Source organism: Bos mutus, chromosome 4 (genome assembly GCF_027580195.1).
Source record: "Bos mutus isolate GX-2022 chromosome 4, NWIPB_WYAK_1.1, whole genome shotgun sequence".
Lineage (NCBI taxonomy): Eukaryota > Metazoa > Chordata > Mammalia > Artiodactyla > Bovidae > Bos > Bos mutus.
The window spans coordinates 9,411,837-9,432,285 of NC_091620.1; the positions used below are offsets into that span (position 1 = coordinate 9,411,837).

The 20,449-nt window shown below is 39.8% G+C and overlaps 1 protein-coding gene across 2 annotated transcripts in view; it reads left to right on the forward strand.

Annotated features, from left to right (window-relative positions):
* EXOC4 (exocyst complex component 4) overlaps positions 1-20,449 on the forward strand; it is an 803,152-nt gene that overhangs the window by 84,866 nt on the left and 697,837 nt on the right. For both annotated transcript variants that reach the window (XM_070369027.1, XM_070369029.1), the window contains exon 6: positions 1,499-1,742. In XM_070369027.1, coding sequence (XP_070225128.1) covers positions 1,499-1,742 — 244 coding nt within the window. The remainder of the gene's footprint in view (positions 1-1,498; positions 1,743-20,449) is intronic.

The following is a 20,449-nucleotide window of genomic DNA, read 5'->3' on the forward strand; positions in this document are numbered from 1 at the left end:
TCATGAACCAACTGACTCATTGGAGAAGTGTAGAAAATTTTCTGTGGAGATTTGCTTACTTTTAATGTTTCTACCCTGTATTAACTGATGGGTTGGGTATAATTTGAGGAACATAATTTTTTTGTGTGATTCTTAGAGAGTTACTGTATAAGTATACTTTAATTAAATTGAAAAACGTTTATGATTCCTTTTAAGGGAGTGGTCCCTTGTTTTAGACCCATACTGGGTTTGGATGTGGTTATGCAGTCTGTGAAGGCAGAGGAACCAGAGATCAAATTGCCAACATCTGCTGGATCATGGAAAAAGCAAGAGAGTTCCAGAAAAACATCTATTTCTGCTTTATTGACTATGCCAAAGCCTTTGACTGTGTGGATCACAATAAACTGGAAAATTCTGAAAGAGATGGGAATACCAGACCACCTGATTTGCCTCTTGAGAAATTTGTATGCAGGTCAGGAAGCAACAGTTAGAACTGGACATGGAACAACAGACTGGTTCCAAATAGAAAAGGGAGTATGTCAAGGCTGTATATTGTCACCCTGTTTATTTAACTTATATGCAGAGTACATCATGAGAAACGCAGGACTGGAAGAAACACAAGCTAGAATCAAGATTGCTGGGAGAAATATCAATCACCTGAGATATGCAGATGACACCACCCTTATGGCAGAAAGTGAAGAGGAACTAAAAAGCCTCTTAATGAAGGTGAAAGTGGAGAGTGAAAAAGTTGGCTTAAAGCTCAACATTCAGAAAACGAAGATCATGGCATCTGGTCCCATCACTTCATGGGAAATAGATGGGGAAACAGTGGAAACAGTGTCAGACTTTATTTTTCTGGGCTCCAAAATCATTGCAGATGGTGACTGTAGCCATGAAATTAAATGATGCTTACTCCTTGGAAGGAAAGTTATGACCAACCTAGATAGCATATTCAAAAGCAGAGACCTTACTTTGCCAACAAAGGTTCATCTAGTCAAGGCTATGGTTTTTCCAGTGGTCATGTATGGATGTGAGAGTTGGACTGTGAAGAAGGCTGAGCGCCGAAGAATTGATGCTTTTGAACTGTGGTGTTGGAGAAGACTCTTGAGAGTCCCTTGGACTGCACGGAGATCCAATCAGTCCATTCTGAAGAAGATCAGCCCTGGGATTTCTTTGGAAGGAATGATGCTAAAGCTGAAACTCCAGTACTTTGGCCACATCATGCGAAGAGTTGACTCATTGGAAAAGACTCTGATGCTGCGAGGGATTGGGGACAAGAGGAGAAGGGGACGACAGAGGATGAGATGGCTGGATGGCATCACTGACTCGATGGACATGAGTCTGAGTGTACTCCGGGAGTTAGTGCTGGACAGGGAGGCCTGACGTGCTGCGCTTCATGGGGTCGCAAAGAGTCGGACGTGACTGAGCAACTGATCTGATCTGATCTGATCTGATGCAGTCTGTGGCTCCTGATTGATTTTTCTTTTCTTTCTTTTTTTTTTTTTTTTTTTTTAAACAGTGAAGGAAATAAGCCTCCAGGACATCAAGGAAGATTTGGAGTTGGATCCAGAGGAGAACAGCACCCTTTTTATGGGCATCCTCATCAAGGGGCTGGCCAAACTGAAGAAGATCCCAGAGACAGTGAAGGCAATCACAGAACGCTTGGAGCAGGAACTTAAGCAAATCGTGAAGAGGTCTACAACTCAGGTGGCTGACAGTGACTATCAGAGGGGAGAGAACCTCACGGCTGAGAACCAGCCAAGGTAGGTTTTTGCTAACTGTACTCACTATACCTTTTGAAGGGTAGGGAGTGGTAAGTATTATATGTATCTTTGTTGTTTAGTCACTAAGTCATGTTCTACTCTTTACTGATGTTATTTTTTTTTTTTTTAAACTTTATTTTGTATTGGAGAGTATACCTAATTAACAAATAATATTGTAATCATTTCAGGTAAACAACAAAGGAACTCAGCCATACTTGTATTAATACATGTATCCACTCTCCCACAAGCCCCCTTCCATCTAGGCTGCCACATAACATTGAGCAGAGTTCCCTGTGTGATGCAGTGGGTCCTTGTTGGTTATCCATTTTAAATACAGCAGTGTGTGCATGTCTCCATCCCACATACCCTAACTGTCCCTTTCCCCATCCTTCCCCCTCTGGCAACCGTACGCTTGTTCTCAAAGTCTGTGAGTCTGTTTCTGTTTTATAAGTAAATTCATTTGTATCATTTCTTTTTAGATTCCACATATAAGGGATGTCAAAAGATATTTCTCCATCTGACTGACTTCACTCAATATGACACTCTCTAGGTCTGTCCATGTTGCTGCAAATAGCATTATTTCATTCTTAAGGATGAGTAATACTCCGTTGTATATATATACCAAGTTGATGTTATTTCTTGAACTTTGGATGCTGTGGACCATACAAACTCAGATTGGTGAAAACAGCTTGAATGAGTGTAGCTCAGCTGGTTTTGGATGTAGTTGAGAAGTTGTCCATACTCAAAGGTAACAAAGTAGCAGTTATTGAATATTTCTTAAGCACTAAACTGTATTCAAGGCAATTTATGTATATTACCTTATTTAATTCTCATTACAACTTTCTGAGCTACTTACTTAGTATCCACATTTTACAGTTAAGGAAACTGGGGTTCAGAGATAAAGTAATTAGCTCAAGGTCACAGAACAAATGGCTAGTCTTGGAGTTGAGTGCAAGTCCTTGGTCTTTCCTCTGTCCCATGCTTTCTCCTTCAATGTGTGGTGATATTATACTTGCCAGTAGGCATCAGTCCCAGGAATTCCTTTATGGACTTAAAACAACTAATAAGGTTTGGATTTCATAATTCTTCTTTCATGAGGGAAAACCAAATCATCCTCTGATTCTGACTCTCTTGACTGTCATACACTGGGCTTAAAGCTTAATACTCTGATGTTATCTGATGATGGGAGAAGATATTTCAAATTGAGGCTTTTCTAGAAGATTCAAGATTCACTCTACATGGGTCTCTGTCCCTTCTTCCTGCTTCTCTATTCTATTCCTCAGCCTTCTATGTGCACCAGATATGGGCAAGGCAAGAATTTGCCATCAGAAGGGGAAAGGCCAATGGAAACCACGATTTTATCTGAGAACAGAGGGCAAAGTAGAACATTTCTTCTGTAGAGTAGAACATTGCTCAAATAATATGAGTTCCTGGGAGGTGCTGGACAGTGTGTTCTAGGCAGTATCATAATCAGGCTAGCCTGTTGTGAAGGAGTTCTACTCTTTATACTTAGGAATTTAAAAACTTATTTAGAAAGAAGATAAGCAAATTTAAAGAGAAATAATAGCTTACTTAGTATGGAGTCCCTCAGATGTACTTTACATTTTTGAAGAAATTGATGTCTTCTACTTACGTTTTTTATATTCTTTGGATTTTCTAAATAACACTGATTTTAATTACACATTCATTTCAGTTCAGTTGCTCAGTCATGTCCAATTCTTTGTGACCCCATGGACTGCAGCACGCTATGCTTTCTTGTCCTTCACCAACTCCCAGAGCTTGCTTAAACTCACGTTCATTGAGTCAGTGATGCCATCCAGCCACCTCATCCTCTGTCATCCCCTTCTCCTCCTGCCCTCAGTCTTTCCCAGCATCAGGGTCTTTTCAAATGAGTCAGTTCTTCGCATCAGGTGCCCATAATATTGGAGTTTCAGCTTCAGTGTCAGTCCTTCCAATAAATATTCAGGACTGAGTTCCTTTAGGATGGACTGGTTGGATCTCCTTGCAGTCCAAGGGACTCTTTGAGAATCTTCAACACCACGGTTCAAAAGCATCAATTCTTTGGTGCTCAGCTTTCTTTATAGTCCAATTCTCACATCCATACATGACTACTGGAAAGACCATAGCTTTGACTAGATGGATCTTTGTTGGCAAAGTAATGTCTCTGCTTTTTAATATGCTGTCTTGGTCATAACTTTTCTTTCAAGGAGCAAGTGTCTTTTAATTTCATGGCTGCAGTCACCATCTACAGTGATTTTGGAGCCCAAGAAAATGAAAGTCTGTCACCATATCCATTGTTTCTCCATCTATTTGCCATGAAGTGATGGGACCAGATGCCATGATTTTAGTTTTCTGAATGTTGAGTTTTAAGCTAACTTCTTCATTCTGCTCTTTCACTTTCATCAAGAGGCTCTTTAGTTCTTCACTTTCTGTGAAAAGTGTGGTGTCATCTGCATATCTGAGGTTATTGATATTTCTCCCAGCAATCTTGATTCCAGCTTGTGCTTCATCCAGCCCAGCATTTCTCATGAGGTACTCTGCATATAAGTTAAATAAGCAGGGTGATAATATACAGCCTTGACGTACTCCTTTCCCGATTTGGAATTTCAAAAATTAATTCTCTGGTAAGCTTCATTCTATAGTGCAGTTGGTAAAGAAAGCATTTTCTACCCCTCTTCTGCCATGGAGTATGTCAAAGCACATGTTTGGAAAAGCATGGATTTTGGAGTTGAGAAGACTTGACTTTGAATTTCTGTTCTGTAAATGCTGGGTCAGCCAAAAATTTCTTTCGTTTTTTCATAAGATGTTATGGGAAAATCCAAATGAACTTTTTGGCCAATCCAGTAATACCTGTCTTACAGGCTAGCTCTCGTTAGATGAGGTTATATGGTTAGAGTTTGTTAGAATAGTGCCAGTCAGCACCATTCCATGCGTACATTGTGTATGAATACATAAGTTTATTTGTTCTTGGTTCCTTTCTCAACTTTCATGTTCATTGATCTCTCATACTGTGGTCCAGAGAAGCTGGGAATGGTTCCAGATTGAACTGTGCTTGTCTTTTTTCTTTGCCTGGATCCTGGATTTTCCTGAAGGCCTTTTGCCTCTTTACTAATGAACATTCCAGAATTCTGATTTGCTATTTACCCAGTTGCTGCAAGTCCCTGGATGAAAACACTGAACTTTCATGGGGAAACAGCACAACTATAATATATACTGGAAACAAAAGGAAAAGGGCATGGATCAATAACTTTTCTGCAGTTCTCATTACAGTCCCCTTAAAAGCAATGCATCTTTCCTAGGATTTTGATCTCTTCTGCTTCCCTTCCCTCAACCCCTTCCAAAATTCACAAGTGGAAATTACAGCAATAGAAGTGGAAATTTAGCATACTGCCCCAGGAAATAATAAATGTTTCTCTGTGAAGAATGAGTCAGCAGGAGGGTTTTTTCCCTTTAAGTTTCGTGTTTTGTCAGTATTTTAGAGGCTTTTGTAGGCAGGATATATTGGACACTGGCTTGCGAACAAGCTGTTTGTCTTGGTTTCATGCCTATAACATGATTTCCATTTTACAAAGTCTACAAACCTGAAATTTGGGGCCAAAACTCTTTATTATACAGTAACACAGAGAAAGCAAATATTTTGATTCAACCATTCTTTTTGAAAGTCAAAGACTAAATTCTTGGGTTGGTGTTCCAAATAACTGATAATTTAGAGCAAGTCTGTAGTGGCTATGTGCCAACTAAGGCTATAAAACTCCAAGAATTAATTACCTGGGAAACTTCATTCCAAAGTGATGGCACTGTTGTTTCTAGAGGTCTAGAATTTTAGAAAGGATGTTGGCAGAAGGTTCTTGAAGCTTGCATGGTACTTTGTGTTAAACTGTACTGGGAGGTGTCAGTGATACTATTTTAGAGAGAAGCAAAGTCTCAACAGTTTGCAGTATTACTATTCTCTTTTACCCGTCAAGGAATCTTATGCTAAAGGGACAAGAGTCTGTTTTCCGTAAAGGAAGATGGAGCAGAGACAAAAGAACCATGAATCCTTCTTCCACAAAATTCTTCTCTCCATTAGTTCCCACTCCCGCTGAGATAACTTGTTCCGGTCATTAGCATATAAATGCTACTCTGAGGCTAGGTGCCAGAATATAACTTTCCCTAGAAGTTTCATTGTTCAGCATCATCATCTTAAATATATTCTGGTTGTGATGCACTGCAGGCCTGTTTTCATTTGTCTTTATGTAAAGCGAATTAATGTTGTGTGCTATTTCTCTAGAAAAGTAGTGGCAACCAGACTAGTGAATTTTCTTTTGCTTTCACTTCCTGCAGAGCCATAATACTTTCACAGCTGATTTTCAAAAATCACCAGGTCCCTCACTTTTTATTTTATTTTATTCTTGACCCCCAATCTATCTATTGTCTATTTATGCTGCTAAGTCGCTTCAGTTGTGTCCGACTCTGTGTGACCCTATAGATGGCAGCCCACCAGGCTCCCCCATCCCTGGGATTCTCCAGGCAAGAATACTGGAGTCGGTTGCCATTTCCTTCTCCAATGCATGAAAGTGAAAAGTGAAAGTGAAGTTGCTCAGTCGTGTCCGACTCTTCGCGACCCCACGGACTGCAGCCCACCAGGCTCCTCCGTCCATGGGATTTTCCACGCGAGAGTACTGGAGTGGGGTGCCATTGCCTTCTCCGATTGTCTATTTATAGGAGAAATATTTTGTCTTTTGATCCATTTTGTAGTGTCTTAAAACCTCTGTTTACTATGAAAGGAAAATATTCAACTACTGTTGTCACCAACTTGATAGACATTAGGAGAACATGTGCTTTAAAATCTCCCAGAACTACCTGCTACCCATAATTTCCTCAGAAAGCCAGGTGGTGTCTTCAGTCTCAGATGGTTGGTGTGGCCTGCAGCCTGTGCAGCTCAGAATCAATTTCTTCAAGTCCCACTGCCTAGTTATTGGTTCTTTTCCAAAATCTAGCTCATGAACATTTCCTGTCATTTTTGTTTCAAAAAAGCTGGAGGAGGTTCTTTATTATTTAGCAAATAAGTTCCTGGTGGTGCAGTGGTAAAGAACCTGCCTGCCAATGCAGAAGACACAGGTTTTACCCCTGGGTCAGAAAGGTTCCCTGGAGAAAGTAATGACAGCCCACTCCAGTATACTTGCGTGGGAAATCCCATGGACAGAGGAGCCTGGTGGGCTACAGTCTATGGGGTCACAAAGACTTGGACACAACTTAGCAGCTAAACAACAGCAAGAAAAGCATGAGGAATACAGGGAAGAAACAAAATCTTCTCACAGCTGTTGTAGCTTGTCAAGAATATGGAAGAGAGAAGAACTGGGAAAAGAGAAGGATTGGCCTGTGTGAAACAACCACTCAACTCATTTGAAAATGATCCTATTTAAAAATGAAAGCAGAATGGGGAGGTGCTGAAGGATCATTCCACCTTGGTAAAACTGCTGGTCTGGCAGGTGGATGCCATGACTGCCAGGGAGACCTTTTCCCCCTTTTGGAAGATCATTCTGCCCTGTACCTTCATCTCTGTTATGAATGAGGGAAGATTAAGTGTCCGATATAAAAAGAGAACACTGCATATTCTGTGCTCACTGTGGTATTGAGGAAAGATTCATGGAAAAATGGGAGCGAAATATGCTTTAATGCTAAAATATTTGTGTTTGGATAGTGAAGTTATGGGTCCCCCTCTCCCAGTTTTGCAGCTGTTAAGTTAATGTGAAAAATAAATTTATTATTTAAGAATTAATTTACAGTGTTACACAGGTTATTTAAATCAAAATAAAGCATTACAGTACTTCTGTGGGGGTCCAGTGGCTAAGACTCTGTGGTCCCAAAGCAGGAGGCCTGGGTTTGATCCCTGGCCAGGAACTAGATCCCACATGCCACAGCTAAGACCTAGCACAGCAAAATAAATAAATAAAAATAAAAAAGAAAGAAAGAGATCATTACAAATGGAAATTCTGATTGGAAGTATTAGTGTGGAAAAATACCTGTTTGCAGACCAACTGGATCATGTTCATTAAGTTGCTTTTTGTGATGTGTGTGTGTATGTGTGATTTTCTTGACTATTCCTGGAATGGAAGCTTTGAAAGCAGAATGCTTTTGCCTTGTTCACCACCGTATCTCTAGAATGTAGGCATAGTGTCCACCAGACCCATAATAAATATTTTTTGAATGAAAGAATGAATTCTACTTATATTGAATATCTGTTATGGACCAGGAACTGTCTTAAAATATCAAACAAACATGAATGATCCCCATCCTTATGGAGTTTAAAAGTCTAAAGGGGAAGAAGAGCATTAGAGAATTCTTAGATAACTGTATTATTACAAATTGTGTTTAAGTACCATGGAGGAAGAGCAAATGTGCCCTAAGAGCATATAACCATGGGGATGCAATCTGGTCTGGGTAGGTGGGCGTTAGGGTGTATGGTATGAATGTTTTAAATAAGTAAGGCGGCTTTTACCTTTTTATGCCATCTCCATTCGTTTGATAGCACCTGCTTCTAGTTACTACTAGTTATTCTAGCTGTGCAGTTACCTTGACATTGACGTATAAGATGTGAGAAGGAGAGCATCCAATTCTTGATGTACCGTTTTCAGTTTTTTCTGCTGGCTGATGAGAGTTTTATGGTTGATTAGATTTTGATCATTATTGCCAAGTGTACTTTTCGTGGCGATAATACCAAGTTTTCAGGTCATCAATAATGTTTGAGAGGTCCTGTATTCCCTAGTAAACAGATTGTACTATAAACATTTTTATCTTTGTCAATCTGATCAGCGAAAAATTGTATTTTCAAGATGGTTTCGATTTGTATTTTTTAGAGAAAATTTGAGATTAAACTTCCTATTTGTGTAATAAATTTTTTTGTTATGATATTTGTGTTATATCTGGATATATTACTTCAAAATAATCTGGATTGAAGGTGATTGTAGTGATAGCTAAAATAAGATTAGTGTTAAATGATAATTGTTGAATCAGGGTGATAGGTGCAGGATGGTTCATTATCCTTTCCTAAAAGTAGACTTATTTAAATGTTGAAATTTTCAGTAATACAGTGGTCAAATAGTGTTTTATTTCCTTTTCAGTGAACACCCATTTTTCCATTATGTTTGTCTTATTGATTTGAAGGAACTCTTTATATATCAAGAAAATTAGTTCTTTGAAATTTATATTGTAATTTCCCACCAGCTGCATTCTCTTTTGACTTTATGATGTCTGATCATGTATACATTGTTTTTATTTTTATGAGGTTGTATTTATTAATATTTTATTTTTAAAGGGTCTGGATTTTGTGTCAGAACTTAGTTCTTCTTCACTCATAGATTATAAATAAAATTTTCCAAACTTTTTTCTAGTACAATCTTAGTATTTATGATTTTGAGAGATTTGGTATCTGAAGGAGTGGCCCATGCTACTTTTAAACATCTTTAGCATGTATTACATTGTATTGTAATCAACTGTATACCCTTTTCATTTCTGCCTCCTAAGTATCTGTCATGTAATGGATTGTCCGTGTGAGATGATGCTGGCTAAATAATTGTAACATATACTTATCTGCTTTATAGTCATGTTTTTCTTCATAGTTGGTATTTGCCTCATTTCCTAAAACTTTTTTTCCCTCTTGATTTCTCAGTCTACACAGGATATAGATTTGTGGAGATACACTGAATTATTGTTCTAAAAGTTGGAAAAATGTACTTCCAAATATTTTAAAAATTCAGAGTCCAGAACTTGAAGGCATACTGTTTTAATAGGCCAGTCTTACAAAGTGGTTTTATCTCTGAGATATCTAAAGGCTCCAGTCCCAAGGTTAGTTTTATGGTACAAGTACAGTGCTCATGGAAAGAGAAACGAAATATTTCTCACGATTTCTTTATATCTGTGGCTAGAGTCAGGCATGTATTTTTCAAATAAGAGCATTTCCTTTCATCTCTTCTTTCTCTATTAGTTACTCTTCTAAATATCTGAAATATAGGATTTGGTGAAATTGGCCATCTTATTTTACAGGAAAATCGTTTAAGAGCAGCTTTGAAGCAAGGTCAAGCGTTTGTCCTGGTGGCTTCTTGTAGCCATTCCCAGGCGCTGTATGTAGCACTTGGACATGCTTGACATCAGGGCGGGCTTCGATGTAATTTGGATGAGTGGTTAATTCAAATGCAAGCAAGCGGGAAGCGAGTACATTTAACTTCATTGATTATGATTCCATTTGATTAAATCTCTACTTCTGATTACACTTATCAGTGAGAATATGCTCTAAATACACCCAAACTATTGAACACTGAAAGGTGTGACTAAGATGACCAGAGACATACAGAAAAATATCCCAGTATTCCTCAACTGGAATGTAATCACCTGCAGCCTAACTGAAATATTTTTAGGACAAATGAAAGGAACTGCTTCTTTACCTCTGGGACTTATTACACTGTTTGTTAACTGAAACATCCAGCTTATTACCATGAAAGGTAGTACTGGTCCCAAATCTGCATGCTTTCTTGTAAGACTTAAGTTCATTGATGAGATCTTCTTGACATATCAGGTGAATTAATAACATTACCCATGTTATGGGTATGTTTATAGCTCTTTGGTAAACGTGCAGTTGGACAGCTGTCTTTCTGATTTTATGTTGTCCTTTGGGGAAAGGGTGCTTGGCTGAATGGGCCAGAGGTCTTACTCAGTGTTGAACATTTCTCAAATCTTTGTTTTGCATTTGTCAGGGTAAAAGCAAAACATTTGCTTTTGATTTCTCTTGTTTTGCATACTATAGGAAGTTCAATTAGAGATTGGGCCAGTTTAAGGAAACAATGAATAAAATGTACATTTCAGATTATTGCTAATACTACTTAGGTGTCAGCTTTCATGCTGCATCAAGGCCACTTCTCTATTTGGCGGATGGTAGGAGCTGCCTTAGATCTTGTCATTCTCTTCATGCTTGTTGGTGTCATAATATAGACATACTCCACACTTAAACTGGCGCTGACTCTTTCTTGTAGCAAAAACACACAAAAACAGACTTGGGTCAAATGAAATTCTTCCCTTGGTGATGTTTAGGAGTGAGGTCACATATGATTAAAGTACCTTCGTGTGTATCTTAGGCTTTATTTCGTGTTTTCTGGGCTCCTCCAGCTCCTGGTCCATGTTCTCATTATGTTCTCTAATCAGACTGAGGTGTAAGTTTGTAAGACGAGGGTTCACTTTGTGTTTGAAGCCTGACTTAGGGCTGGGCACATACCAAATGCCCAGGAAGTTTAATGAATGAATAGGTAAGAAAAATGCAAAAAAGATACTTTTAAAATAAGAGTAAGCAATTTTTCTATTAAAAAAAATTCTCAGCAGTACACACAGTGGGGTCTAAGGATCAGCAATACCACTGTCACTTGAGATTTAGAAATGCAAATTCTCCCCATGGTGGAGAAGTGATTAAATTGGAATCCCTCAGTGCAGGGCCCACAGGAGCCTCTACTTTAGACGATTGTACGTATGCTAAAATTTGAGAACGCTCTTTATAACATCAGAGACATCATGGAGTTCTGCAGTTTTGTAACATTTATGCTTTGCAGAGCAGCCTGCCATCTGGCGCCTCACCTGAGTGAGGCTCACTGTTGGCCTCATCACAGGCAGGGGCATTATTATTAATCTCAGATTTGCCCAAGCAAATGTGAGAGCTGCAATGACTTGACAGTTCACAAAGCTGGTTGGTGGTGGTGGATTTCAGAGGAGAAGTTGCCTCTTATCTGCCATGGAAGTTTGCTTTCTGGCTTTCATAAGGATGGTGGTCCTAGCTTGTTTCCTGGGCCTGATTTTGTCCTTCCTCAGAAGAATGGTATTCATGGCCACACATCCCTTCTCTGACCCATGCTCCCTGCAATGATCAGTGGCAGCCCTCTCAGCAACAGCCGGACTCCTTAAGAAGTGTGATCAGCGGCCACAGAGTAAATGAGTTTTAATTGACTTGAGATGCAGACTGATAACTTAGGTACCTAGACAGTTCCCCTAGAAACCTTGTACATTGTTGTACTAAAGACTAATATACAACTAAGTGATAAGAATAGACACTTAAAATCATAACTTCTCTTGTATTTAAGTGGATTTGTGGATAATTTTTCCAATGTTCTGTTACGACAGTATATTATTTTTCAAGTGGATGAAGGGCTTTTCTTCTCCTAGCTTTGTTGAGATGTAATTGACAGATAGCATTGTGTGGGTTTAAGGTGTACAACATACTGATTTAACTCACTTAAATATTTCACAATGGTCACCACCATTGGCTAACATGTGCATCACCTCACATAATTACCATTTCTTTTTTGGTGGTGATAACATTTAAGATCGACTCCCTTAGCAACTTTCAAGTATATAATACAGTATTAACTATAACACTATGCTTTACCTTAGCTCCTCAGATCTTATTCATCTTATAACTCAAAGTTTATACTCCTTGACCACTATCTCCCCTTTAACCTCCTTGGTCTATTCCTTTGACTTTGGCTTTTATAGTTTCCACATACGAGTGAACACATACAGTGTTTGTCTTTCTCTGTCTGACTTATTTTACTTAGCCTAACACTGGGGTCGCACAGAGTCGGACACGACTGAAGCGACTTAGCAGCAGCAGCAGCAATACCCTCAAGGTCCACTTCGTATTGTCACAAATGACGGGATGTTCTTTTTCATGGCTGAATAATATTCCACTGTATTTCATCTGTTCACTGATTGATAGGCACTTAGGCTGTTTCCGCATCTGGTCTGTTGTGAATAATGCTGCATGAACATGGGAGTGCAGATATTTCTTTGATAGTCTGTTTTCATTTCTTTGGGATATATATGCAGAAGTTGGATTGCTGGGTTATATGGCAGTTCTACTTTTAATTTTTTGAGGAACCTCCATATTATTTTTCACAGTGGTGCCTCAGTTTACCTTTCCACCCAACAGTGCACAAGGGTTCCCTTTAATCCACATTTTCCCCCACACTTGTCATCTCTTTTTAAAATTATATTTTTAGAGTGTAATTGCTTTACAGTGTTAATTTCTACTGTACTGTATCCATATGTCCCCCTCCCCCTGAACCTCGTTCCTCCCACCATCCTGTCTCTTGTCTTTTTGATGATAGCCCTTCTGTCAGGTGTGAGGTGATCTCCTTGTAGGTTTGATTTGCATTTCCCTGGTGGTTAGTGATGTAGAGCACCATTTTGTGTACCTTTTGGCCATTTGTATGTCTTCTTTGGAAATACGTCTTCTTCAGTTTCTCTGCCCATTAATCGGATTGTGTTTTGTGTTATTGAATTGTGTGTTCTTTATATATTGGATATTAACCCTTTATCAGATATATGGTTTGCAAATATTTTCTCCCACTCATAAGTTGCTTTTCATTCTGTTCATGGCTCCCTTTGTTGGGCAAAACCTTTTACTTTTATGTTCTACTTGTTTATTTTGCTTTTGGTGTGAAATCCAAAGAGTCATTGCTGAGACTAATGTTGAGGCTATTATCCCTGTGTTTTCATGTAAGTTACATGGTTTCAGTTCTAGGTTCAAGTCTGTGGTTCATTTTGAGTTGATTTTTGTGTGTGTTGGTGTTGAGAGAGTGGTTCAGTTTCATTCTCTTGCACGTGACTGTTAGTTTTATCATCCCCTTTTGTTGAGGAGACTGTCCTGGCAAAGGCTTAAAGAATGATACTAACACTTTAATTCAGAGAAAGAAGGCCTGGGTTTATTTTCTAGTTTCAGTCACTAATTTGCCACACATTAGAAGTTCATTCGAGGTCATCTAAGAATTCAGAGACTGATCATGAGAGGCTGACTTGACAAGTAGGGAAATGACACAGAAAGGAAATTACTAGAGCCAGGACCCAGTTCTTTTCAGGGTGTTCCATTCTATATTGCTAATAGTTTTTTCCCTATTCTTTTCATAGCACAGATGGGAATTAGTCAGCACTCCTTAAATAGTAACTTCTTCTTATGTGAAGATTGTTGTTAAGTGGTGAAACTAATTTTCATCCCTTAGAAGTAGATATTAGATAACCTTGAAGATTAAATGGCATCTATGTCCTGTTTGAAATGAAAAATACTAGTTCAGCCAAGCTTATTATGAAAATGTGTATGTGATATCTCACAGGAATGTAAATCTAAGACCGCTTTGATATGACATAATTGATGATCAGTTTCTTTTAATTTTTCATAGAAAACCTAAGCTCAGAGGTTAGTAGTTTCTTGTCTTTTAGAACATGGAGGTAGGGAAATAAGTATTCTGTGGTTTTTGCCTTTGTCTGTCCATGGGAAATGCAGAACCTGATATTAAGGTCTCAGCAGATAAGTAGCAGAACAAAACTGATTTTCTACCTTGTGTGTGTGTCTTTGCTTCGTGACCAAGTAAGGCAGCTTCTTGGCTCCTAAAATGGGTTTTCCAGCCAAATGACTAATTCAGGGTTCCTTGGATGTTAAATTTAGATTCAGATAGTCAAATCTCACCTTAAATATTGAACATTTTTCACAGTTTGAGGATATAGCTTTATACCATAGACATTTCTTGCCATATGCAACTGTGACTATTTTTTGACATTTTCTTCTTAATCCTCTGCCTGTTTTCATAGTGGCATTCCAACATGAGATGCATAGGGACAGCTCTGGGTAGGAAGTTAGTAGGATACCTAAGAGAACAGGTTAACATTTTGCTTGCCTCTGTAAGCAGGCTATTTTCAAAACCTGCCAGGTAATTGGAAGGATGTTTAAAGAACAAATACTTGCTTCACCTGACTCTTCCCTGTTTTTTTTTTTTTTAAACACAAGATATATTTTATTACATTATTTTTCAAGTTAGCTGTGGATGCATATATCTTTCATCTTGTAACTACATTTCTTTTGGTTCTCGCGTTCAGGTTGATAAGGCTGTCTTTTGAGAAGAGAATTTCATGTGAAATGTTTTTTGTTGTGGGGTGCCGAAGCCAGGAGATTGTAATATCTAATACGTATTTCCTCATCACTTGTTATCTGCAATCGGGTCTCCATCTCTCTCATCTGCTAGAGCTCATTTTTTCATTCATTGATTCAACAAATATTTATTGCCTGTCATACGCTTACTCTTATGACAAATACTGGAATACAGTGATAAATCAGGCAGTTCTTAACCTCATTGAGTTTACAGTTTAGAGAAGAGGAGGTGAAGACTAAGGGAAAGACAACTCCTCTAAGGGCTGTTTCAGCAATCCAGGGAAGAGAAAATAAAGCCTGTATGAGCAGAGCAACAGTGGCAATAGGCTGAAGCCCATTCTAGAGACAGTAAAGAGGTAGAAATAAAAGAAGTTGGTAATTATTTGGCTTTGAGGAAGAGAGGGAGGGAAGGATGATTTGCTGGGATCAAGTGACTCCCATTCACTGACTTAGGTAAGTGGAAAAGCAGGTTTGGGGAGGAGAATGATGAGTTTTATTTAAGAGATGTTGGGTTTGAGGTCGACAGCTCAGGAGAGCCATCTGGACAGAAGATACGTTTGGGAGATTAGGGAGTGGATGTTTGAGGACACAGTGGTGAATGAGCTCACCTAGAGCGAGTGTGAGGATTGAGCAGCATTGACAGCACTTAAGGAGCAGGCTGGGAAAGAGGTTCCTGATAAGGCATCACTAGAGAGGCAGAAGCAGAGTGGAAGAGTCGGAGGAATGGAGTCTATGATTTGCTGGGAGCAGGTGATAGCCTTGCTGGAACATTTGCTGGAAGTCAGCGTTTCAAGGAGGAGAGCATGGTCAATAGAAGCAAGTGCTGCACTGTCTTGAATAAGGACTGAAGAGGGTCTTTCCTTTTCTTTCCTTTCTCTCTCCCTTTTTCTCTATTAGTATAGTTGACTTACAGTGTTGTGTTAGTCTCAGGTGTGCAGCAAAGTACTTCAATTATACATATACATCTGTTCTTCAGATTCTTTTCCCTCACAGGTTATTACAAAGCATAGTATGCTGTTTACCCTGTGCTATAAAGTAGGTAATTGTTGGTTATCTGTTTTACGTGGAGTAATGTACGTATCTTACATTGAGCAAAATGCTGATTTGAGACTTCTGTGAGAATTAATAGCATGCCAGAGGTAAAAACTGGTTGGCAGTGAGAAGGTAGAGGAATTATGGGCAGTTTCATTGACTCTTGGCAGCCTTGGTTTCCCTAACATTGTACGGTACTCATAACTCTTCTGCCTCTTTTCTTGAATTTGTTCCTTTTTTTTTTTTTCTAACACCGTTTAAAAGAAACGCTGTCCCAGACTGAACACTTTGTTCTCTGTTTCTGAGCTTTAGTTTTTTGTTTATAACACGGGGACTACAAATGGAGCCTTCCTCATAGAGTTGGCGTGAGGATTGCGCGTGCGCTCTGTGCAGTGCCTGCCTGTTGTCATCGGAGTGGCTGTGTTGGTGTAGTGGTTCCTGTCGTGATCCTTACTGTTGCCGTCATTGTCATCGTCTCACTCCTGCCTCACTGGAGATCTTGTCCATCGCGAGAGCGTTAGCTGCGGGCACCATGTAGAAGGAGTCAGCAGGGGGCTTCCCTGGTGGTTCAGATGGTGAAGAATCCCACATGCAGACAGGGGCTGTGTTCTTACTCTCTGGCCCAGAAGGGCCATACACGTCACTGTTTTGTCAGTTCTCTCAGTCCATTGTGATCATCTGCTTTTGTTTGGAGGGATTATACAAAAAGGAATGAAGGAATTGGTTCTTATAATGTGAATTTGGGCTTCCCAGGTGTCGCTCGTGGTAAAGAATCTGCTTGCCAACACAGGAGGTGCAAGAGACTCAGGATTGATCTCTGGGTCGGGAAGATCCCCTGGAGAAGGAAACGGCAACCCACTCCAGTATTCTTGCCTGAAAAATCCCATGGACAGAGGAGCCTGGAGCCTGGCTCCATTCCTCCAACTCTTCCACTCTGCTTCTGCCTCTCTGGGGGTGCCTTATCAGGAACCTCTTCCCCAGCCTGCTCCACGGTGTTGCAGAAGAGTCAGACATGACTGAGAGATTGAGCAATGTGGATTAGGACTCTCTTAGTTATCAGTGACAGAACCTGCCTCCGACTAACGTAATTAAAGAAGGGTTCTGTTGGGATGGTACTAGTGTATCTTAGGCAATACAAGCAGGACTTCACTAAGCTGGGGGAAGAACAGAGATGCCGCTGGCCCATGGGGACATCTGAAGTATCGCTTGTCTCTCCCTGTTTTCCTACTCTGGGTGGTAACTGTTAAAGGTACAGAAAGAAGTTTACTGTTGCTCTGAGTTTGCTTTTCAGTATACTTCCACTTTGAGTTTTCTGTTTAATTCTCACAATTTATGAGGAAATTCACCTGAGGAAATTTGTGTTTGAGGAGCCTGAGATTTTGGAACAGTCTGATGATATGTTGATCATCCCATGGCTGTTCAGCAGAGAGCTGGTACCAAGTCTAGCTTTCTAATGCCAGTCCTGCATATAGGCATTTATACCACATTGCCATCTCAGGAATGAAGTTTTCTTTCACCAACTGTGATGTTATATTGAATATTATTGCATACTATTTTGTGACTCTGGAAATAACCTGTGTGTGTGTGTGAGAGAGAGATTTTCTTCTGACTGGTAGAAATTGTAGTTAATGGGAATTCTCATCTCCATGATTCTTAGGCTTATTCCTGTCTGAGGCCTTTTCTTAACTCAGTTCAGTGTAAGGACTGCTGTCTGGTAGTTTAATGACTCTGCCTGCTCTTTTGTCTTTTGGATCAGTGGTGAAAACCTTGAGCCTAACAGGATTTAAGCAGCTGAGCTAGCTGCAGTGTCTTGTTTTATTTCTTCTTTAGTTAATATTTTGTGGGGTGGGGAGAGTGGAGTGGAGAATGACGTTCATAGGGCTTTGTGTGGGGGTTATCCTGAGTGTGTCTGCCGCTAACAACATATTTCCATTTATTTCTGGTAGCTTTAAATTGGACCAGACCAGTGCAGTGTATGTCCTGTTTATGTGAGTGATGCCTGGTCTCTCTCTGCTGCATTGAGGGAGAGTCATCTTGCTTTTTCATTTTCTTTTTTAGGCAGGCATGTGCTGGTGAGGAATGGTGGGCCTTGGCAAAGTGTGGGGCTGACTTGGATTCTTCTTTGTTATTGGCCATTCACTCCTCATCCTGATGCTGAGTTCAGCGTCCACTGCTCCCCTGGAGCCCTTTCTCCAAGGTCACCAGGACCTGTGAGTTTTATGTTTCTGTCTTGACCTCCACCGACCACCATGTGGCCTTGCCTCTTTTGCTCTTCTCTTGTCCTTTGTCTCCTACAGTTTTCCTTCCTGTCTTCTTTTCTTCCTCCTTCCTTGCTTCCTAACCATCTTTTCACAGCTACTATTTCAGGAAGTATTGATGCTGGGTCTGGCTTGCTTTTCTTACTCTGCATATTATCCCTGAGTAATCTCATTCCCTCAAATATTTATCACTTTGTAAATTTCCAGTATCAGTCTGTCTCCTGAGCTCCTGACTTGCATATGCAAGTACCAGTGCATAACACCTTAAACTTAACATCTTCAGATCTAAACCCAGAAGGAGTCCTTCAGGAATTTCTGTCTTCACTTTAATTCATTCTCATTCTCTTTCCCTACTACCCGCCCCGCCCGCCCCGCCCCCCGCTTTGCTCTCCCCACTCGCTCTCTGTCTTTTTATCAGAAAAGGTAACCATTGTCTTCAGAGTTGCTCAACTCCAACAAAGGGATCCTGAACCCCCCTCCCTCTTTAATTATGGTACCATTGCCTCCACTAATTCTGTCCACTTTCTAACGTGATCCATCCTTCAGTCGTGTGAAGCTCCTGGAACAGCTATTAATTAATACTTTGGTTTTTCAGATGGGAACACTTGGTGAAGTTGACAGATTTTCTCGTAATTACAGGGTTGGGAATTTTCAATGTTGGGAAAGAATGTGCATCTTTTTCTTCTTTTCAGGTTATTTATATGAGAAAGGGGAAAACAAAACAAAACAACTGAACCAGAAGAGGAAAGCTAATGTCCTCCTGGTAATGAGAGTCCACAGGAATCAGTATTAATGATACTTCAGTTTTTGAGACATCAGATTCCTTTTTTCACTGTTGTATGTATTTTTGCTTCACCACAGGGGAGGGATTGAGACCTCAGTGTCCTAACTCAGAGCCACAGCTGATGATTAAAAAAAAAAAGATCTATTGAGATATAGTTCACATGCTACACAAATCACACCTTGAAACGTGGTTTTTAGTATATTCACAGGGTGGGAAACCATCACCGCCATGTAGTTCCAGAACATTTTTGTCCCCTGCTGCAAAACAAAACCCATATGCTGTGGTGGGCAATTCCCGCCTACCTAAGTAACCACTGACATATTTTCCGTCTGTAGACTTTGCCTATTCTGAGTATTTCATATAAATAGAATCACACAATATGTAGTCTTCTGTGACTTTTTTTCACTTAGCATAACATTTTCAAGGTTCATGTTGTCGCATGTATTAGTACTTTATCTCCTTTGATAGCTAAATTATATTCTATTGTATGAATGTACCACTTCTTTTTGGTCCATTTGTCAGTTGATGGCTATTTGGATTATTTCCACTTTTAAGATTTTACTATTATTGTTTTACTAATATTTTAATATTATGAATAATGCTGCAGTCAGCTTTTGTGTACATGTTTTTGTACATATGTGTTTTTTGTTTTTCTTGGGTACGTACCTAGGAGTGGAATTTCTGGGTCCATGTGGTAGTTCGGTGTTTAATCTTTTGAGGGACCACCGAACTGTTTTCCAAAGCAGTTGCAGCATTGTGCATTCTCACCAGCACTGTTTGAGAGTTCAGATTTCTCTACATCCTTTCCAATGCTTTTTTGCCTGTTTTTTTAATTAAAGCCATCCGGGTAGCTTGAAATGGTATCTCCTGGTTTTGGTTTGCATTTCTCTGATGGCTAAGATGTTGAGCATCTTCTGTTTGCTTATTGTCCAGTCATATATCTTCCTTGGAGAACTGTTTAATATATTCAAATCCTTTGTCCAGTTTAAAATTTGGTTGTCTTTTTGATACTAGTTATAAGAAATCTTGAGATGTTTTAGATACAAATCCTTTATCAGGTAAATTATTTGCAAATATTTTTCTCCCGTTTCTTGAGTTGCCATTTCACTTTCTGGATGATATCACTTGCAGCATAAAAGTTTTAAATTTTACTGTCTGAGCTGCAGATTTTATTGGTATATTCAAGATTGTTCTGTGGGGAGGCAGAGGAAGGTTTTCCTGTCTTGGAAATTGGTGGATGTTTCAAAGTAGGCAGAGTGGCAGGTAGAATCTCTCCACTTCTGGCCTGGCTCTTTTCCCTCTTTTCTTCCCCATGTAGCCTCTCTTATGACTTTTGATGGTCACACTGCAACAGATCTATCTTGGTCTTGATCCTCCAGGTGCAGTGGCCCTGTCTCAGCATTTTAAACAGAGATTGCTATTTCCGTAATGTTATGATGCCATGGATCTCATTTTACACCTCAATTCCTCCTTAGGTCTCTTTTCTAAACAGAGCACTGCCCCTCATTGCCGAGTTGCTCTTGTCCTGAGTAGTAGCCAAGGTGTGTGCAGTCATGGAGTCTGGTGGCCCTGGAGTTAACTAGCAACAGCCCCTCCCGTTGGAGGAGCCACCTCTCTTCCAGTGTGTTTTATCTCGGGTTTGTTAGGCCTGTACCTAGAACTTCATGCCATTGGGAAGTTGGGCACGAATTTG